This window comes from Pecten maximus, chromosome 1 (assembly GCF_902652985.1).
Source record: "Pecten maximus chromosome 1, xPecMax1.1, whole genome shotgun sequence".
Classification (NCBI taxonomy): Eukaryota; Metazoa; Mollusca; class Bivalvia; order Pectinida; family Pectinidae; genus Pecten; species Pecten maximus.
In genome coordinates this window covers 31,138,194-31,160,625 of record NC_047015.1, presented here as the reverse complement: position 1 = coordinate 31,160,625, position 22,432 = coordinate 31,138,194, and the positions used below count along the sequence as shown (strand labels likewise).

General features: G+C 41.0%; 1 protein-coding gene across 1 annotated transcript; it reads right to left on the bottom strand.

Moving 5' to 3' along the window:
- Window positions 1–5,129: 5,129 nt before the first annotated feature.
- LOC117330259 (sulfotransferase family cytosolic 1B member 1-like) lies at window positions 5,130–20,338 on the bottom strand. Its single transcript, XM_033888458.1, has 5 exons — window positions 20,087–20,338; window positions 18,423–18,734; window positions 17,194–17,297; window positions 16,590–16,821; window positions 5,130–8,085 (listed from the first exon to the last, which is right to left on the bottom strand). Exons 1-5 carry the CDS (start codon window positions 20,253–20,255, stop codon window positions 7,961–7,963), a joined length of 942 nt encoding a protein of 313 aa, XP_033744349.1. The 5' UTR covers window positions 20,256–20,338; the 3' UTR covers window positions 5,130–7,960.
- Window positions 20,339–22,432: the final 2,094 nt, after the last annotated feature.

Here is a 22,432-nt window from a genome sequence, read left to right as displayed (position 1 = left end):
AAAATAGTGAATAAAGAATCCTATCCTAGCTGTCATGGGGTATACAGATATTATTGGGGATAATTATATGATGGGAGATATAATGTACATACCAGAGTCCTTAACCCCTAACAGCTTCCCCTGGCTAACTTAACGCTTAACGTTCAGTCGATGTTTTAAGAGTTTTAGGAGTTTTTACATTCGATCTAATTTTAGGTCGTCTGATTCGAAGTGTCAGGATGACCTGTCGCCATCATGATCCGTCCGTCGTCGTCTGCCGTTAAACTTTTACTTCAAAATGCTTTTCCTCTCTAAACCCAACGGGCTACTTCCAAATTTGGTGTGAAACATCATTTGGGGAGCGAAATCATATTCTATATAAATGAGGCTTGTCCGAACCCTGGGGACAGGGGGGGGGGGAGGGGGGGGGGGGGGGGGGGGGGGGGGGGGGGGGGTGATGATTATTTTCTTTAAAATCATTCTTCTTAACCCTTGGATGGATTAATCAAATATTGTATATAAATGAGGCTGATGTGTCCCATGTGGCCCGAGTGGTGGGGCAACAAATGGGGGATTTTGCCGTAATTTGCTTTAAACCCTCCTTCTCCTTAACCTTTGAGTGGATTACAACCAAATTTGGTGTGAAATGTTCTTGAGGGAGGGCAATCACATTTTGTATAAATGAGGCTAGTATGACCCCTGGGTCCTGTTGGGTGGGGCTCCAAAAGGGGAATTTTTGTTTGAAAACACTACTACTTCTTAACCCTTGGGTGGATTTCATCCCATTTTGTTGTGAAGCATCATTTTGAGAGGGAAATCATTTTTTATATAAATGACGCTGTTTCGACCCCTAGGAACACAGGGTCATGGCAAAAAATGGGGAACTTTGGCGAATATTTGATTTAAAACCCTACTCCCTCTTAGCCGTTGGGTGGATTATATCCAAATTTTGTGTGAAACATCATCGGGGATAGGCAGTCATATCTTATTGCAGACCATCGCTTTACCAAATGTTGACCAACCAACTAAATGCCAATTGTTTCACACGTACGGGTGGTTAGGTGAAATTGGTTGACTTTGAGTAGCGTTTTATACCGCTTAAATCATACATGTGTGTTTTTATACACAATAAAATTCAGCAATGTAAAATCGGAGGTATAACCTTTATACTTCATGACATTGACAAGCTAACAGGCAACCTCACCGACATAATAGCACCGTACGAGATTTGGACTAACATTTCTAATTCGAAACTAAGTGCCATTTTGTGTTGCACTTCCCCTTCTCTTGTGTACTTGCTTATTAGTTGAAAACGTGTGCCCCGTCCACTCCCATTCATATAAAAATCCAGCTGCTCCGACGACTGGGGACAGGGGCGGGACTTTGCTGAAACTTTGCTTTAAAACCCTACTCTTTCTTAAACCTTGAGTGGATTACAACCAAATTTAATGTGGAACATCATAGGGAGAGGGCAACCATCATTTATATAAATGAGGCTTCCCCTGGGGTCAGAGGGGCGGGGCCACAAAAAGGTAATTTGGTTGAAATTTTGCTTTAAGATGCTACCCCTCCTTTAAGTCAAAATTTGATCTGAAACATTACTGGCTGCGAACAGACAATCAATGGTAATGTTGCTGGTTAATAGAACGCTAAACAAACCAAACCAAACAAAACTCTACTGTAAGTGTTTGTCAGGTGACCATTTATGCCCATGGCCTCTTGTTTTTGCATTATGTATTTTTTTCAGCTTAAGATTAAAGAAAGTTTCTCGTAATAATTCATTTTTTAATAGTGCGTAAGCATCGCGATAAAACGTAAATGTTTCGCGTAATAACGCGTTAGTTTTGCGATAGAACGCAAGAAAAATATAATTATTTTCTTCTCCTTCGAAAATGATCCCAACCGGCTTTCGTAGTATATCATGTTTAATAACTAAAACAAAAACCCATTGAATTACAATATATGTATATTTATATATTTGACAAGTAACATCAGTGCATTACAGGCCTAATGTCCATGTCATAAAATCTTGATCCATTCCCAAGAATATTCCATATTTCAAATTTGAATGCAAACCTGATATTATTATTTTTTATAAATGTATTTCATTCCACTTTGTTTACCTATTTGATTATTTAAATTTACCAATTTTATTCAGAAATTCTTGTCTTAAATAAGGGTATATATTAAAGGTATATCTAATCAAATCAGAGATATCTGTTTATCATAGAAGTATATCTCTGTTTGTTGACAAAATACAGAAATATCTATCTCAAACATATCTATTTAAAGTACAGATTTATGTATTGAATTACATGTATAGATATCTGAATTAGATAAAGTAAAAAACACTAAAGGCTTGGCATAGTTGTATGTATTAATCCAATGTTTATCAGAATACATGACCCACAAGAAATTATTTATTACATGCACACACTGTTCCGCGCCACGCACTGGAAGCGATTCCCGTACGTTATCGCTCTAATTTTGATACGTACCAAGCAGACGACAAAATACAATTTGTATCCCAATCTATGCAATCGATCTAGTGTAAATGTTCATGGCAATATTCGCGTCTTTGGCAATGAATATTTACATTTGATATACTTGTTTTCTTGGGGGTTTCATTTAACGTTGTGTTCCAAACTCTCAAGTTTTTTTTCCACAGTGATGATTAAAATACCCACTCGAGTTATAGCCCTTCTATGGATCAAGGTACCGATCAAAAGCTGATACAGAATCTGTTCTCATAAACTCACAGGGGCAGGAACTCTGAAAAGAATATTACCATTATTATTCTGTACATCACAGACCATTCTCTAGCAGGGATATCCGTTTCTCATATGCTAATTCACTCATGTCATCCCATCCCTTTTTTGTTAGGTAGTCCTATCAGCTATATTTGGGTCACTGTCCTGCACTTTTCTGAGTTTTTTTTCTATACCCCATGATTCAATTTGTAATTTTTTTCCCGACTGCCCAACTCAGATATGTTTGTTTCGTCTTCTGAGGAAGAGATAAAATTTTCAGTAGTTATACAGTCATGATATGCTTGTCTACCACACTGCTCTTTGGTCTGCGGGATAGGCTATCAGGGATTTCCGTGCTGTCAACATGGCCGATGGCCGATATAAACATATCGACTACGCTTACCTATCTAGCTAGTAAACCTTATGGCTCTTTGAATTTTTTTAACCATGTTAAAGCAGCGTGGTCGGTTCGTATGATGAAATGGGTACGCCAAATAAAATGCTTAAATCCTAAGGAAGGTGACCACAGCAAGTAATTCTCTACGTGTTGTACAGTAATTTTGTTGTGCTCTACTAAGGGTTATGTGTCCCCTATGATCTGAATGTGACTGAGAACACATCCCATTCAAAAATTGCTAGCATCACAATCAAATACAAAAGTACTTTTGTGGATACGAAAGAATACGACTAGTTACTAGTAGATGCATATTGAAATTGTTCATCCTATTTAAATACTTCTCTTTTCATAGTTGAATTTGTTAAGGGAGCTGCTTTGTCTGAACAATTCGGGATCAACCTCCTGTAATGTCCTGCAAAGTCTAAAATACTTATAATTTCTGATGAAGAAGCAGGTTGTGACCAATCTTTGACCACTTTAACCTTCTCAGGGTCACAACTAATACATGTACTAGCTTCCTTAAATAAGATTAATTACATCATCAAGATAGAACCATTGTAATCCGACTAACACCAACTGCATAAGGCGAGAAAAAGTCGCAGGGGCATTGCAAAAGCCAAATGGCATTACATTGAACTCGTAAAGGCCTTTATGGGTTGCAAAAGCTGTTTTTGCTTTGCTGTTATGGCCCATAACATAACAAGACTCGGGCAAACTAAGGACTGGAGCTGGGTTGAATAAAACCTTTATCAATCATATTCTCTTGTTCTTTTTCAACAACAATCTTTATAACTGGGATATCATTCTAGGAGGTATCTTTATAGGAAGAGCTCTCTGTGTATCTAAAGTATGTTCAACTAGTTTGGTAGTCCCCAAATGTCCATCAAGACCTGCAAATATATCTTGATGCTTATAACAAATTCCTTTTGACTTTGGGTTACCTGATCAAAAGTTCTATTCAAAACATCTTGTAGATGCGGAGAAAGATGTGGACTACATAGTTTTCCTCGCTTGAACTCCGCCTATGAATGTTACGGTGGATCTTTATATCCCTTTCAGTAAGATGCAAGACTGACATAGTTATCTCCCTTCCCTGCTGAGGGGCTATCAAAGTTTTTGCTTACAGCAGGCCTTAATTAGACACCAACTAGGTAGGTTCAGTAATACCTAGTCACTATGTATCTCTCCAGCATATCCAGCAAAATATCACTCGGAGTTCTTAAGAATAGGCACTTTTTGACACCCCAGTGTGGGCACACTCTATGACAGATTGTGTGTTCGACTAAATATTGTGGCCTCCTAACTGCAGAGTATTGTCCCACAAACTCAAATTCCCATCCTGCCTCGATAGAAAATATATGCCTAAAATACCTGTAGACCTTGGAGTGTTGGCACCAAAGCTTCCTATCTGAAACATCTGCCTTCCATAAGACTACTTCCTGAGGCTGCTGTCAGTTCAGTTTACAGATTCTCAGCTTCTAGTGTACTATACAAGTCAACATCTAGTTATAGATGAGTCTGAGTAACAAACAACATTTAGAATCACCTATCCGATCACTTGCAAATAACCTAGGTTGTATAGTGTTAAACACATAAGATACACGCAAGAAATTTTAGACACAGGACAAAATCCTTTTTCTTCTTCAAGTATGATTGGATTTGATCTGTAAATTGAACCATTGTTGGGAGATGCAGTTCAATGAAAAGTAGGAAAATATGGTTTAAGTAAGAGCTTTTTGCCATAATTACTGAAATATCCAGGTGAGCGATGCAGTCCCTCTGGGTCTATTGTTTTTCTATCAACTATCATTTAAAGTCTTCACAGACTATTTTTCTATGTTTCTTTGCCCCGTCGTCTTCTTCACATTATCAGTTTTGATAAAGTTGAAAAACTGCACATTGTCAATAATTTTGTTTATGGGATCGTATTCCATTTAAAAACTATGACTTGTGTAAAAACAGGACATGATAAAAAACGAGAAAAAAAGAGACAAAAAACCCAATATATATGTAACTTTATTTTTTCTGTGGAAAACAGAAAATGAATATAAAATACAGTAATAGTATACCATTTGAATCTTTGATGTAAATCAAGGAATAAGGAACGCCGATAATACACAGCATGTGGTATCTTTAGAAAATATACAAGAAGATATATGTAACAATATGTATCCGTCCATACATATACTCATCAGAACAGTATCAAGTGGACGTATGTTTAAATCATAAATCAAAAGCACCCAGGAGCACAGGGACCTGAGATTTTTTAAAAATCTATGCGTATTGACAAATTCTTGGGTCCCTGTACCCAGGAATATCATAGCTTGGCTATATCGAACAAATTGTTGGTGCTTGACATCTTTTGCGCAATAATCCCTCTGAACGCAATAAGCATTTGACAATGTTTCAGTTTTTTACTCATCACATACATGCTTGGCTCAGAATTAGCCAATTTGTTTAGGCCTTAACGGTCACCCGAGTTTTAATATGTATATACGGATTATGATTTTTTGTTTTCAAAGCATGAACAAAATAAATATTATTCAATGTTTCAAACCACAATGAAACTGTCTTATCCAATATCTAGCTAACAGATTATCAGACCATTTTGAGCCCTGAACCTCAGACCGATTAGGGTCAGTCAGGGCCGGTATGTGTAAACCATTCCATTGTAAAGCTTACCTCATCTCAGGAGGAAACGGGATACCCCAGAGTCCATAAATTCACAACTTTGTTAAAGCACATTAATACCCTTCAATTTATGAACAGTATTTCATTTTTATTATATCTAGGTAATTTGACCCTTTTTAGCTCCATCCAATAGCCCCTGGGGGTCCGCAAGGGCTGATAAAGCACCTTACGACCCCTCCATTTAAGAAGAAGGTTTGGTATATCTGGGTCTTGAGAAGAGGATTTTTGAATTTTCAGTCAAATGGCCTCTGGATTGGATCCGTACAATTCACAATTTTGACTGACCTTCGGACATGGAAGGTTTCCGCAAAATATAATTGAAATTGGTTCAGGGATTTCGGAGAAGTCGAACATGTAAATTGTTGCAGATGCACGACGGACGACGCACGACGCACGACGGACGACGCACGACGATAGACAACATAGTCAGTTTTAATAGACCGCGTGAGACTGGAATAGGTCGATTGAGGCTGGGTTTTTTTACATGTAATTCTCTACACTCAATATGTTTATGAGAATAAAATCTTTGTCATTGTCTTTGTCATTGTGATTTGAATAGGTCGCTTGAGACTGGAATGGATCGCCTAATTGAAGCTGGGAAAGATCGCTTAATTGAGACTGGAATATATCGCTTAATTGAGGCTGGAATAGATCGCTTGAGACTGGAATACGTGGTTTGAGACTTCGGAGAACTAAAACATATTATACAGCCTAAGAATGCAGCATCGGAAACATCAACATGATTTGATATGTATCTTGTAAAACACCTGCATACGGTCTACTACACTAAGAGATATCATATGACTCGTATTTGTCCAAAAATGTGTCATATCTTAACTTGTTTGTATATGTCTGCCTAGACATATGCATGTCACGTTCACTCTCTGATGAAGAGTGAAGATGGTTTCGTAAATAGAATGTAGTCATATTTTACTGAAGGCATCAAACATCGGTATCACCCTATCAATTCGATTGTGTTATAAAACAGGTGGCGGACCTCACCTGTATTACACACTATTCATTGAGGCATATACTCCTATTTAAATCTTATTTGAAGGGAAGGCTTACATCTTTGTCTTTATGAAAAAATAATGAATGCCTTTGATGTCATCATTATTTCAAGTTGTATCTGTTTTTACTTTACATGTAATTCATAATTTGAAAAAATCATCAATAATAAACAAGTATGCAAGAAATGAAATGAAGTCGTATAAAATCTTTGAGGGTGAGTCGTTGCAAAGGAACAATAAAAATAATAAATTCAAATGATGTAATTACAATAAGATAAGTGATTAACACGATTGTTTACAGGGACATTAAATGACGCGTCAAAACAAAATGCAAAAATAAATTACATGATTTCCGTGATAGGTTAGGACGTAAAATACATTGATTTTTTACCAGATGTGTTCAATCTACTCCATAAAGATATTCTAACAAGCTAATACAGTCTAGCCTCTGTGTGATTTTATTCGCCTTTGGTTAAATCAATGCAAGGTTACTCACATAAGAACATAAGACAATTGGAATATGTATTACAGTAACATTGTCATTTCGAATAATTAAAATGTTAACATGTTCGAGATTAATTTGACAATGTTATGCAGAGGGTAAAGTAGAATGACAGCATATACCGCCTTCCTTGTCTATACTGGTGTGTTTTAACTTTTTTTTAACTTTGTGTGTCGCATAATCTTTATATCATTTGATTTTGTAAAAAAAAAAAAAACACAACAGATTTTTGCTTATTAATCTCTGTATGACCTGAGGATATGAATTTGTGAAGATAGAAATAGTTAGTTTGTTTATGGTTGGTTCAAGTTACCATCAGATTTCAATAGAATGATGTACACTGTACAGTGTAACTGTTTTGTGCTTTTTAGGAAATTGTGAATCGAACCAATATTTTCTCTGTTGTTATTTAATGTATATATTTACCGAGGTTTCATTGTATCCTCCAAAATAGCGAAACGATACAATTTGAAAACATCATTTACAGTGCCTTACCAGAGACGTCTGTGATTAACGGTAAACAATATTAAGAAATCCGAAACCAAGAAAAAGAGATGAAAAACTGTTTACCAATATATGTTAATAAACACACACGTAAACAATCTGAATTAGTTTTTGAATGTTTAGTCTATCAGGCATCTTCTATGTAGCCTTTGAAATCTAACCGAATGCCTGGCAATGTCTTATTTCTATACACTGTGTTGAATCTTTGTTTCTGTTCTTTCGTAAAAAGTGTTTTCCAGTCACCAACTGTCCCTGAAACGAAAAAATGCCGGAAAAGAACTTTATTACAACCCCTCGCACCAACCCCACGCCACCCCAACCCCCACACACACCACCACGACCTTCAAAAAAGATTGCATTTTTGCAATTTCTGATGTAATTTCTTGTGTTTTAGACAACTATTTTCAAATTTCACATTTGTCATTTCCTACATTATTTTTTTAATACGACGCACGTTGTTATTTGTTTTCAATTAAATTTGTATATGGTGTTCATGTTTTGTCATTTGAAAGTTACCAACTGTATTGTATTGAAAAACTGTAAAGGGTATAACTGACTAGCAAACTGTATCATGCCACGGGAGTACCGCACGTCAGACTACGTCACCGTTCTACACGGGAGTATCGCAGTACGTCTGGCTACGTCACCGTTCTATACGGGAGTATGCGAGTATGTCTGACTATGTCACCGTTCTATACGGGAGTATGGGGGTACGTCTGACTACGTCACCGTTCTACACGGGAGTATGGGAGTACGTCTGACTACGTCACCGTTCTACATGGGAGTATGGGAGTACGTCTGACTACGTCACCGTTCTACACGGGAGTATGGGGGTAAGTCTGACTACGTCACCGTTCTACATGGGAGTATGTGAGTATGTCTGACTACGTCACCGTTCTACACGGGAGTATGTGAGTACGTCTGACTACGTCACTGTTCTACACGGGAGTACTGTCGAACGTCGAGCTATACACTGCCCTACACAGGAGTATGGGAATACGTTTGACTACAGCACTGCTATACTCGTGAGAATGCAAGTTTGTTTAACTACGTCACTGTTCTAGACGGGAGTATGGGGGTACGATTGACTAAGTCATTATTCTACATGGGAGTATGGGAGTACGTCTGACTACGTCACTGTTCATCACGGGAGTATGGGAGTACGTCTGACTACGTCACTGTTCTACACGAGAGTACGTCTGACTACGTCACCGTTCTACACGGGAGTATGGGGTATGTCTGACTACGTCACCGTTCTACACGGGAGTATGGGGTATGTCTGACTACGTCACTGTTCTACACGGGAGTATGGGGTATGTCTGACTACGTCACCGTTCTACACGGGAGTATGGGGGTACGTCTGATTACGTCACTGTTCATCACGGGAGTATGGGGTATGTCTGACTACGTCAGCGTTCTACACGGGAGTATGGGGGTACGTCTGATTACGTCACTGTTCATCACGGGAGTATGGGAGTACGTCTGGCTACGTCACCGTTCTACACGAGAGTACGTCTGACTACGTCACCGTTCTAGACAGGAGTATGTGAGTATGTCTGACTACGTCACTGTTCATCACGGGAGTATGGGGGTACGTCTGATAAGTCACTGTTCATCACGGGGGTATGGGGGTACGTCTGACTACGTGACCGTTCTACACGAGAGTATGGGGGTACGTCTGATTACGTCACCGTTCTACACGGGAGTATGGGAGTACGTCTGACTAAGTCACCATTCTATACGGGAGTATGGGAGGACGTCTGACTACGTCACTGTTCATACACGGGAGTATGGGGGTATGTCTGACTACGTCACCGTTCTACACGGGAGTATGGGGGTACGTCTGACTACGTCACCGTTCTACACGGGAGTATGGGGTACGTCTGATACGTCACTGTTGATCACGGGAGTATCGGGGTACGTCTGACTACGACACAGTTCATCACGGGGGTATGGGGGTACGTCTAATTACGTCACCGTTCTAGACAGGAGTATGGGAATATGGGAGTACGTCTGACTACGTCACCGTTCTACACGGGAGTATGGGGGTACGTCTGACTACGTCACCGTTCTACACGGGAGTATGGGGGTACGTCTGACTACGTCACCGTTCTACACGGGAATATGGGGGTAAGTCTGACTACGTCACTGTTCATCACGGGAGTATGGGGGTACGTCTGATTAGGTCACCGTTCTACACGGGAGTATGTGAGTATGTCTGACTACGTCACCGTTCTACACGGGAGTATGGGGGTATGTCTGACTACGTCACCGTTCTACACGAGAGTTTGGGGGTACGTCTGATTAGGTCACCGTTCTAGACGGGAGTATGGGAATATGGGAGTACGTCTGACTACGTCACCGTTCTACACGGGAGTATGGGAATATGGGAGTACGTCTGACTACGTCACTGTTCTACACGGGAGTATGGGGATATGTCTGATTACGTCAACATTCTACACGGGAGTATGGGGGTATGTCTGACTACGTCACCGTTCTACACGGGAGTATGGGGGTACGTCTGACTACGTCACTGTTCATCACGGGAGTATGGGGGTATGTCTGACTACGTCACCGTTCTACACGGGAGTATGGGGGTACGTCTGACTACGTCACTGTTCTACACGGGAGTATGGGGTACATCTGATACGTCACTGTTTATCACGGGAGTATCGGGGTACGTCTGACTACGACACAGTTCATCACGGGGGTATGGGGGTACGTCTGATTATGTCACCGTTCTACACGGGAGTATGGGAATATGGGAGTACGTCTGACTACGTCACCGTTCATCACGGGGAGTATGGGGGTACGTCTGACTACGTCACTGTTCTACACGGGAGTATGGGGGTACGTCTGACTACGTCACTGTTCATCACGGGAGTATGGGAGTACGTCTGACTACGTCACCGTTCTACACGGGAGTATGGGAATATGGGAGTACGTCTGACTACGTCAACTCCCAAAACACACATGCGCACTCGCCACACGCATGCATGTCGCACGCACGGGAGGCCGTCCTTAAATGACCTTAGCTGTTAATAGGAGGTTAAATAAAATAAACCAAACCAAACCAAACTACGTCACCGTTCTACACGAGAGTATGGAGGTACGTCTGACTATGTCACCGTTCTACACGGGAGTATCGGGGTACGTCTGACTACGTCACTTTTCATCACGGGAGTATGGGAGTACGTCTGACTACGTCACCGTTCTACACAGGAGTATGGGAGTACGTCTGACTACGTCACCGTTCTACACGGGAGTATGGGGGTACGTCTGACTACGTCACCGTTCTATACAGGAGTATGGGAGTACGTCTGATACGTCATTGTTCTACACGGGAGTATGGGGGTATGTCTGACTACGTCACCGTTCTACACGGGAGTATCGGGGTATGTCTGACTACGTCACCGTTCTACACGGGAGTATGGGGGTACGTCTGACTACGTCACTTTTCATCATGGGAGTATGGGAGTACGTCTGACTACGTCACTGTTATATACGGGAGTATGGGAGTACATCTTACTACCTCACTGTTCTACAAGGGAGTATGGGGGTACGTCTGATTACGTCACTGTTCTACACGGGAGTATGGGGGTACGTCTGACTACGTCACCGTTCTACACGGGAGTATGGGAGTACGTCTGAGTACGTCTGACTACGTCACTGTTCTACTCGGGGGTATGGCAGTACGTCTGACTACGTCACCGTTCTATACGGGAGTATGGCAGTACGTCTGACTAAGGCGCCGTTCTATACGGGAGTATGGGAGGACGTCTGGCTACGTCACCGTTCTACACGGAAGTACGTCTGACTACGTCACTGTTCATCACGGGAGTATGGGAGTACGTCTGACTACGTCTCCGTTCTACAAGGGAATATGGGAGTACGTCTGACTACGTCACCGTTCTATACGGGAGTATGTGAGTATGTCTGGCTACGTCACCGTTCTACACGGGAGTATGGGAGTACGTCTGATACGTCACTGTTTATCACGGGAGTATGGGAGTACGTCTGACTACGTCACCGTTCTACACGGGAGTATGGGAGTACGTCTGAGTACGTCTGACTACGTCACTGTTCTACACTGGAGTATGGGAATATGGGAGTACGTCTGACTACGTCACCGTTCTACACGGGAGTATGGGGGTATGTCTGATTACGTCACCGTTCTACACGGGAGTATGGGGATATGTCTGACTACGTCACCGTTCTAAACGGGAGTATGGGGGTACGTCTGACTACGTCACTGTTCATCACGGGAGTATGGGGGTATGTCTGACTACGTCACCGTTCTACACGGGAGTATGGGGGTACGTCTGATTACGTCACCGTTCTAGACAGGAGTATGGGAATATGGGAGTACGTCTGACTACGTCACCGTTCTACACGGGAGTATGGGGGTACGTCTGACTACGTCACTGTTCTACACGGGAGTATGGGGGTACGTCTGACTACGTCACCGTTCTACACGGGAATATGGGGGTAAGTCTGACTACGTCACTGTTCATCACGGGAGTATGGGAGTACGTCTGACTACGTCACCGTTCTATACGGGAGTATGGGAATATGGGAGTACGTCTGACTACGTCAACTCCCAAAGCACACATGCGCACTCGCCACACGCATGCATGTCGCACGCACGGGAGGCCGTCCTTAAATGACCTTAGCTGTAAATAGGAGGTTAAACAAAATAAACCAAACCAAACCAAACCACGTTACCGTTCTACACGAGAGTATGGAGGTACGTCTGACTATGTCACCGTTCTACACGGGAGTATCGGGGTACGTCTGACTACGTCACTTTTCATCACGGGAGTATGGGGGTACGTCTGACTACGTCACTGTTCTACAAGGGAGTATGGGAGTACGTCTGACTACGTCACTGTTCTACACGGGAGTATGGGGGTATGTCTGACTACGTCACCGTTCTACACGGGAGTATCGGGGTATGTCTGACTACGTCACCGTTCTACACGGGAGTATGGGGGTATGTCTGACTACGTCACTTTTCACCACGGGAGTATGGGAGTACGTCTGACTACGTCACTGTTATATACGGGAGTATGGGAGTACGTCTTACTACCTCACTGTTCTACAAGGGAGTATGGGGGTACGTCTGATTACGTCACTGTTCTACACGGGAGTATGGGGGTACGTCTGACTACGTCACCGTTCCATACGGGAGTATGTGAGTACGTCTGACTACGTCACCGTTCTATACGGGAGTATGGCGTACGTCTGACTACGTCACCGTTCTATATTGAAGTATGTGAGTATGTCTGACTACGTCACCGTTCTACACGGAAATATGGGGGTACGTCTGACTACGTCACCGTTCTATACGGGAGTATGTCAGTATGTCTGACTACGTCACCGTTCTACACGGGAGTATGGGGGTACGTCTGACTACGTCACCGTTCTACACGGGAGTATGGGGTACGTCTGACTACGTCACCGTTCTATATGGGAGTATGTGAATATGTCTGACTACGTCACCGTTCTACAAGGGAGTACGGGGGTACGTCTGACTACGTCACCGTTCTACACGGGAGTATGGGGTATGTCTGACAACGTCACCGTTCTACACGGGAGTATCGGGGTATGTCTGACTACATCACCGTTCTATACGGGAGTATGGGGGTACGTCTGACTACGTCACCGTTCTATACGGGAATATTGGAGTACGTCTGACTACTTCACCGTTCTATACGGGAGTATGTGAATATGTCTGACTACGTCACCGTTCTACACGGGAGTATGGGGTACGTCTGACTACGTCACCGTTCTACACGGGAGTATGGGGTACGTCTGACTACGTCACCGTTCTACACGGGAATATGGGAGTACGTCTGACTACTTCACCGTTCTATACGGGAGTATGTGAATATGTCTGACTACGTCACCGTTCTACACGGGAGTATGGGGGTACGTCTGACTACGTCACCGTTCTACACTGGAGTATGGGGTACTTCTGACTACGTCACCGTTCTACACGGGAGTATGGGAGTACGTCTGACTACGTCACCGTTCTATATGGGAGTATGTGAATATGTCTGACTACGTCACCGTTCTACAAGGGAGTACGGGGGTACGTCTGACTACGTCACCGTTCTATACGGGAGTATGGGGGTATGTCTGACTACGTCACCGTTCTACACGGGAGTATGGGAGTACGTCTGACTACGTCACCGTTCTATACGGGAGTATGGAGTATGTCTGACTACGTCACCGTTCTATACGGGAGTATGGGGGTACGTCTGACTACGTCACCGTTCTACACGGGAATATTGGGGTACGTCTGACTACGTCACCGTTCTTCACGGGAGTATGGGAGTACGTCTGACTACGTCACCGTTCTATATGGGAGTATGTGAGTACGTCTGACTACGTCACCGTTTTACACGGGAGTATGGGGGTACGTCTGACTACGTCACTGTTCTAGACAGGAGTATGTGAGTATGTCTGACTGCGTCACTTTTCATCACGGGAGTAAGGGAGTACGTCTGACTACGTCACCGTTCTACACGGGAGTATGGGGGTACGTCTGACTACGTCACCGTTCTTCACGGGAGTATGTGAGTACGTCTGGCTACGTCACCGTTCTATACGGGAGTATGTGAGTACGTCAGACTACGTCACCGTTTTACACGGGAGTATGGGGGTACGTCTGACTACGTCACCGTTCTTCACGGGAGTATGTGAGTACGTCTGACTACGTCACTGTTCTACACGGGAGTATGGGAGTACGTCTGACCACGTCACCGTTTTACACGGGAGTATCGGTGTACGTCTGACTACGTCACCGTTTTACACGGGAGTATCGGGGTATGTCTGACTACGTCACCGTTTTACACGGGAGTATCGGGGTATGTCTGACTACGTCACCGTTCTATACGGGAGTATGGGAGTACGTCTGACTACGTCACCGTTCTACACGAGAGTATGTGAGTACGTCTGACTACGTCACCGTTCTATACGGGAGTATGGGAGTACGTCTGACTAAGTCACTGTTTATCACGGGAGTATGGGGGTACGTCTGGCTACGTCACTATTCTCCACGAGAGTATGTGAGTACGTCTGACTACGTCACCGTTCATCACGGGAGTATGGGAGTACGTCTGACTACGTCACTGTTCATCACGGGAGTATGGGAGTACGTCTGACTACGTCACTATTCTACACGGGAGTATAGGAGTACTTCTGGCTACGTCACCGTTCTACACGAGAGTATAGGAGTACGTCAGGCTGTTGCCAAGTACAATGTTATACCCATGTATGAAAATTGAGATTGTATTAACGGATTATGAAATTTGAACCGGCATGCTATCAGAAGACTGGCATGTCACACAATGTAGACTAATGTGTAGCAATTACGCAGTTGTTGTAATATGTTGTCGATGTGGGATTAAACAGTAATAGACAGGGATTCAACTAGCTGGTGAATCGTGATGTGTAAATATTCGATACAGCATTGATTAGTGGTGTTTAAATGGTCAATATTCTGGGTTTTTTCGTGATGTGTGGATATTAGATATGATATGTATGGAAACACACAAAAATCATAATGTTATTGTGTTTCATTTCTTCGTTGTTAAATAAGATACCATACTGACTACACATCGACAAATCGTAGTCAAATCCACGTTAAGTCAAGTCCTCATAATGATAAAAATGAAAAACATAAGATACACCAACCACTCCACGAACACGTGATACACCAACCACTCCACGAACACAAGATACACCACTCCACGAACACAAGATACACCACTCCATGAACACAAGATACACCGCTCCACGAACACAAGATACACCACTCCATGAACACAAGATACACCACTCCACAAACACAAGATACACCCCTCCACGAACACAAGATACACCACTCCACGAACACAAGATACACCACTCCACGAACACAAGATACACCACTCCATGAACACAACATACACCACTCTACGAACACAATATACACCACTCCACGAACACAAGATACACCACTCCACGAACACAAGATACACCACTCCACGAACACAAGATACACCACTCCACGAACACAAGATACACCACTCCACGAACACAAGATACACCACTCCATGAACACAACATACACCACTCTACGAACACAAGATACACCACTCCACGAACACAAGATACACCACTCCACGAACACAAGATACGCCACTCCACGAACACAAGCTATACCACTCCACGAACACAAGATACACCACTCCACGAACACAAGATACAACACTCCATGAACACAAGATACACCACTCCACGAACACAAGATACACCACTCCACGAACACAAGATACACCACTTCACGAACACAAGATACACCACTCCACGAACACAAGATATACCACTCCACGAACACAAGATACACCACTCCACGAACACAAGATACAACACTCCATGAACACAAGATACACCACTCCACGAACACAAGATACACCACTCCACGAACACAAGACACACCACTTCACGAACACAAGATACATCACTCCACGAACACAAGCTACACCACTCCACGAACACAAGATACACCACTCCACGAACACAAGATACACCCCTCCACGAACACAAGATACACCACTCCACAAACACAAGATACACCACTCCACGAACACAAGATACACCACTCCACGAACACGTGATACACCAGCCACTCCACGAATACAAGATAACCCTTCCCCCTTTCTCAGTATTACGTAACATACCATTCAGATGATAAGAATTTTACTTACCTTTCCGAATAATTGTATTGTGCCCTCCTCTGTTTCTGTTGACGTCTTCGGATGTAGAAGTTTCTAAATCTTGAACGGCATCTTTTATCCTCTTCATCATATTGGATTTGGTTTGGGTCTTTGCTGATTTCATATTGTTGAACTCGCATGCATGTGTGATGTCTGTTATCAAGTTTTCGGTGTATGGAACTCCTAGATAGTCAGCGATTTTTTGCACCTGTCGTTCTAAATTCTGAAATGGAAACACGGGGTTTTGTTGAACTAAATAAACATTTATTTCATTTCTATTTCAAGAAACAAAGACTGCTCTAAACATCTTGTCTTACATGTTATCACTTGTTAATTATGATAAGATAGGCACCAAAATAAGAATTGTTTACCCTTTAAAGCTTGTTATCAAACATGTTCAGCGGTATTTCTACGATTTAACAGACATCAAGGAAGTATTTCACTGGTGGTTATCAGTATAATCATGAAAGCAAGTCGATAAAATCCATATACATATATATATTGTAATTATACGGATTAAAAATAGTGTTAAGTAAACACACTGTATAATCATATCACCGTAACGTATGTACACGCATATATGTGCATTGTTTACCCTGCTGGTATCCTCGTATGTAACTGTGAGGGGTGGAACTTCAGTCTGGTCATCCAAAACACGTCCCCATTGGTCTCTCCATGCAAACCAACAACCGTATGGACCTTTAAAATCAAACAAAAAGCCTAAATATACCTAACTGTTAAGTTGATACGTGTTTGAGAAAAAGTCTTTTGATAATCCCAAGCTACAGATCTCGTACGTAGGCAGTATTACAGCACAGGAAAGTTAATACGTACTTTATAATCTACAGTTAATTAAAAAATGAATCAAACAAAGAAAACGACGGATTCAAAAATCCGAAACTCTCACTAGAATTTTTTTATTTATTATTTTTACCTTTTTAAGATTGCTATTCTGACATGATACAGGTAACGCATTTGTCGATTCAGTCTGATGCCCAGTGACAAAGACGTGTATTGTATACGTATACGTACGCAATTTCGTAATATAATGCTAAATGTCATATTAAGTGCATACATGCTGTAAGTTCTTACACTTCGATTAGATCATACTTTACTATTACGTACTAGGAATAAAGAATTACTCAAAGTAGTCTCAAATAGTATAAGGTCAATGGTCTAGTCCGAAACGAAACGTTATGTGACTTTGATGAGACTTCAGTACTTCACCAACATGATGTATGGTGATACCTCATTGATGTTTCACAGATTAACATATGTAGAACAGATTGATTAGATTTTGAATAACAAAACACAATATAGAGGAGGATTTTTCAGGAACTTTGGCAATCCTGTGTATTACCTGTCATATTCTACTTTACTTTTCAGACAATTTCAAATGTTAATTTTGAAAGCGTCTATAACTAAATAGTAATTTGGGTTTGTCGGCATTGTACCAGAACCTCGAGCTCCATTTTTTTTCTTTTTTTTTTCTTTGTTTTTTTGCTGTGGAGCTCGGTGTTCGGGGCTTACTATCTGCCAATAAAACTGAAAACTGATGAATAGTAGAAAAACGTCAAAATGCCATTATGAACAGTCACAGTCAGTATAAATTATGATTAATAATACCGCTTTCCTTTTTATTGGCCATTTAAATCAATATAGATATCGTAACTTAATGAAAAACGATATATATGATAATTCTTACACATCATTAAGCTAGACTCAACATTTATCCAATAGAAGAACGATACTATTATTTTTTCTATAATTTAAATGATCAGAAAGTGTTAGAAATAATTGATAGTCGAATTTTTCATTGCTTACCATTTCCTTCCAATAAAACATTGAAGTAGGTTTCCCATTCAACCTGAAAAGAAATGTTGTTGAAGAAATGGAAAGCTGACGTCATAACATCCTTCGGGTTACGGAAACATCCGATCACTTTTCCATTTCTCGCTAAATGATCTCGCGGCAAATACCGGAAAGGCATATGTGAATAGAAAACCCGCGGTGAGGGTTCATTTACGATTGTGTGCATATCCAAAAGCTCGATAGGGAAGTCGATATTGTCGTTCACTATGTATTCCGCCTTGCCTTTCATCAACATGGCGACGATTTCCCGAATCCAGTGTGTACCTGAATAAAGAAAACGTTAAAATATAATAAATGTATAAAGTTACGATAATGAAACAGGAAATTGTAAGTGGAAAAATTGGAGAAACAATTAAACACGAGTATTCGATACCATTAGATCACCTAGCTCTACCTTTTGTAAAAATGAAATGGCAAAATATTAGGCAGTAGAACAAATACAAAAGGACCATGGACCTTAACGGTCATCTGACTTTAAACACCCTAGTACTATTGTAGTATACATACTCAGTTGCAAGGTATAGGCTAGCGGAACAGTTGGCCACTGTGGCCATCTTTGATTTCTTACCAATCCGGAAAATAACAACACTTTGTCAGAGCCATCTCGAGATAATTTCAGTAAGAGCTGAATCGAACTGGTGGAACTTGAGAAGTAGTTTGAACTGTGTTTTTCAAGATTGCGGCCATAGCTGTCTGACCCAAAAATAATAAAAACTGTTCAGTACCATTTCAGGATGTTTCAGCCAAGTTTGAGCTGAATCCCACTTGTGAAGAAACTAAAATATGTGCAGTTCAGGAAAACCATCACAACAAAATTATGCTACAGACTGACTGCCTTGGCTTCCTTGTCGAAGATTTTACGAGACCAAAAAATAACATTTTGTCGGATTCCTTTCTTACACGTCATCAGCAATTTTCAGCTTAACGATGTCAGTGGAACTGTAGAAGAAGTTTAAAATGTGTTTTACAAGATAACGGCTATGGCGGCCATCTTGGATTTCGGACCGATCCGAAAAATAACAACACGTGATCAGGCCTATCTCAGGATCATTTGAGGAAAGTTTGAGCTGAATGCCATGTGAAACGCACGGCACACGACGACGGACGAAGTACGATGGCTTCAAGTCATCCTGAGCCTTCGAGCCAGCTAACCTAATGATACAACGTAATCACAAGACTGGTCGGTACACGACACCTACCGTACTACTTTTATTGCAATGCGTGTTTATTTGTATATGATATAACTGTTCATCATTCAGAGTCTAGATTGTAATTTAGTTTTATTAATACCTGCCTTAATTCAAGTTTAATAAATTACATAATTACATAAATTGTGTTTTATGCAAGGCAATGTCACTGTGATATCAGAAAGGAGCGTGTGATTAAAGAAATGTAAATGACATTCATATTGCGCATGTTATGATGTAATAGTCGATGCAGCCACGAAGACAACATTTCTTTAAATATTGGACATATTTCAATCTACAGTAAACATTAAAATGTGTATAAAAAGTAAATATAATCATTAAACTGCCTTGCTATGATTTTTATAGTGGTTATAACTGACAGAACTTTGCAGGTGCACACGATATGTTGTTCTGTTTATAAACACTTACCACTTCGAGGATATGACATGATAAATACATCGTCATGACGACATTCCATGTTCCTGATCTTTTCCAAATGGTCAGCTACATTTCCGGGACAAATATCTGGAAATTTGTTCCCCTCATACACCTTATGATACAGTGCCTTTTCCCCGAGTGGTATGCTCAGAATCTCCATATCGCGTTGTCATCCGGCTTGGTAGATCGACTCAGGTAGATGTATGACTAGCCTATATACCCTTCTGCTTCCGTAAAACCCGTGCTCTGTGAACTTTAAAATCATAAAAATTAATCGCTAACACAGGAAATGTTGACATACTCTTAATACATATATAAATATGTTCGTTGCCGGTAACATCTAATATAGGAATATGCTAAATAAAACGGAAGATAAATTTGTGGTGTACCTCGAGTGTTTGACATAAATCAATGGATTGACTGACTGAATATAAATTTGTATTTTTTCAACATCGATTCTTAAAATAGGAACCTGATTAAGTTGACAAAGCTGTGAAACCTGTTCACAGTTTATAGAAATACGTCATTATCTGATGTGGTGTTTCTGATCTTAAGAACGATGACCCCGTGTTTTATTTATAACCAGTGAGTCCAGACGTCAGTACAACATTAAAAGATCATTCACCTTAACGTTTTGTTTTAAAAAAATCTGTGAATGTTACTATTATTTCAGAGTAAATCTAATTTGTTTTGTGTAAATAATGCTTACATTCTTATCTGAATGACTTTAGTTTGACATTGAAGCATCTGTGTTCAACAGCCTACAGGTACAGTTGATCATCTACCTGATTTAAAGCATTGTTAACCTTACTCTTAAATTCTGTAGTATTCGAAAGAAACATTTAATGTTGAAGCATCAACACCCGTTTCAAATGTAATCTGTATGAACATTATCTATGTTTTGTGTAATCTTAGATATGAAATAGATAACGTCCGGCCAATGATCAGGGAAATATACACTTAGATACTAAAACACGTATTTATTTATGTATCTATATGTAGTTTGATATGGTCTTGCAAATAGCACGTGCTGTATTTTGTCCTCGGTGTAGTTTTTATTTATTGTGTATGATTTGATAGATAATTTGTTTCATCTCGTGTTTTATGCCTAGTGTTAGGATGTAAAGCTAGTGCCAGTGTAGACGAGAAGAGTAACAGGTCTAGATGACCATTGTCACCGTGGCTTTGTGTATCTGATTAGCCGGCGGCTTTTTATGTATATCAGTATATATACTGAAAATATTTTACAATAGCAAAGAAACAAAATAATAAATAACGGTATCACAGTGTTTCAGTAAAATTATATGATTTCCATTTTTTTTTTCACGTGAATTTCATGTGAAAAAGAAATTACACGAATTTCACATGAAGGAATTTTGCCTGTGTATATGATGCGTAGATCTGAGGGTCTTTTATACACAGTGGCCCCTAATACATTTATATTTTTACACACTGTGATGGAGCGGATTTAATTTAAACTGTGTTTTATTTGTCAATTTCCATTTAACAATATATATACAACATATAGATTACAAAATTTCTTAGCCTATCATAAGGTGTGAGAGGTAAGTAATGGAATGTCTTTATAAAATCGTTATCAAAACTTCCACATCCACCTGAAAATAGTATAAAAGATATTCTGTCGACGTTCTTCATAAAAATATGATTTATGGCGATGAATGTGGATTACGAGTTCCTTCTACTGTGTCTTTTTGTCATGCTCTGGAGTTCTCTTTGATAAAAAGACACTCGTTGAATCCCATTACCTTTAAAATGATACGGTACATTTAATAGAAATAATAAAGTAAAAAAAATCAATGAATTATTGATGAATAACTATACAACAGAATCAACAGTCATTGTAGTGGTGGGTACGACGAGTAATGTTAGTGGTGGGTACGACGAGTAATGTTAGTGGTGGGTACGACGAGTAATGTTAGTGGTGGGTACGACGAGTCATTGTAGTGGTGGGTACGACGAGTAATGTTAGTGGTGGGTACGACGAGTAATGTTAGTGGTGGGTACGACGAGTCATTGTAGTGGTGGGTACGACGAGTAATGTTAGTGGTGGGTACGACGAGTAATGTTAGTGGTGGGTACGACGAGTAATGTTAGTGGTGGGTACGACGAGTAATGTTAGTGGTGGGTACGACGAGTCATTGTAGTGGTGGGTACGAAGAGTCATTGTAGTGGTGTGTACGACGAGTAATGCTAGTGGTGGGTACGACGAGTAATGTTAGTGGTGGGTACGACGAGTAATGTTAGTGGTGGGTACGACGAGTAATGTTAGTGGTGGGTACGACGAGTAATGTTAGTGGTGGGTACGACGAGTCATTG

Excerpts from the sequence above, each read along its gene's own strand:
- LOC117330259 (XM_033888458.1), bottom strand. The coding sequence starts at position 20,255 with ATGGAGATTCTGAGCATACCACTCGGGGAAAAGGCACTGTATCATAAG. Across the intron at positions 18,735-20,086 it reads CATGTCATATCCTCGAAGTG|GTACACACTGGATTCGGGAA; the intron begins GTAAGTGTTTAT and ends TTCTTTATTCAG. Across the intron at positions 17,298-18,422 it reads TGTTTTATTGGAAGGAAATG|GTCCATACGGTTGTTGGTTT; the intron begins GTAAGCAATGAA and ends TTGATTTTAAAG.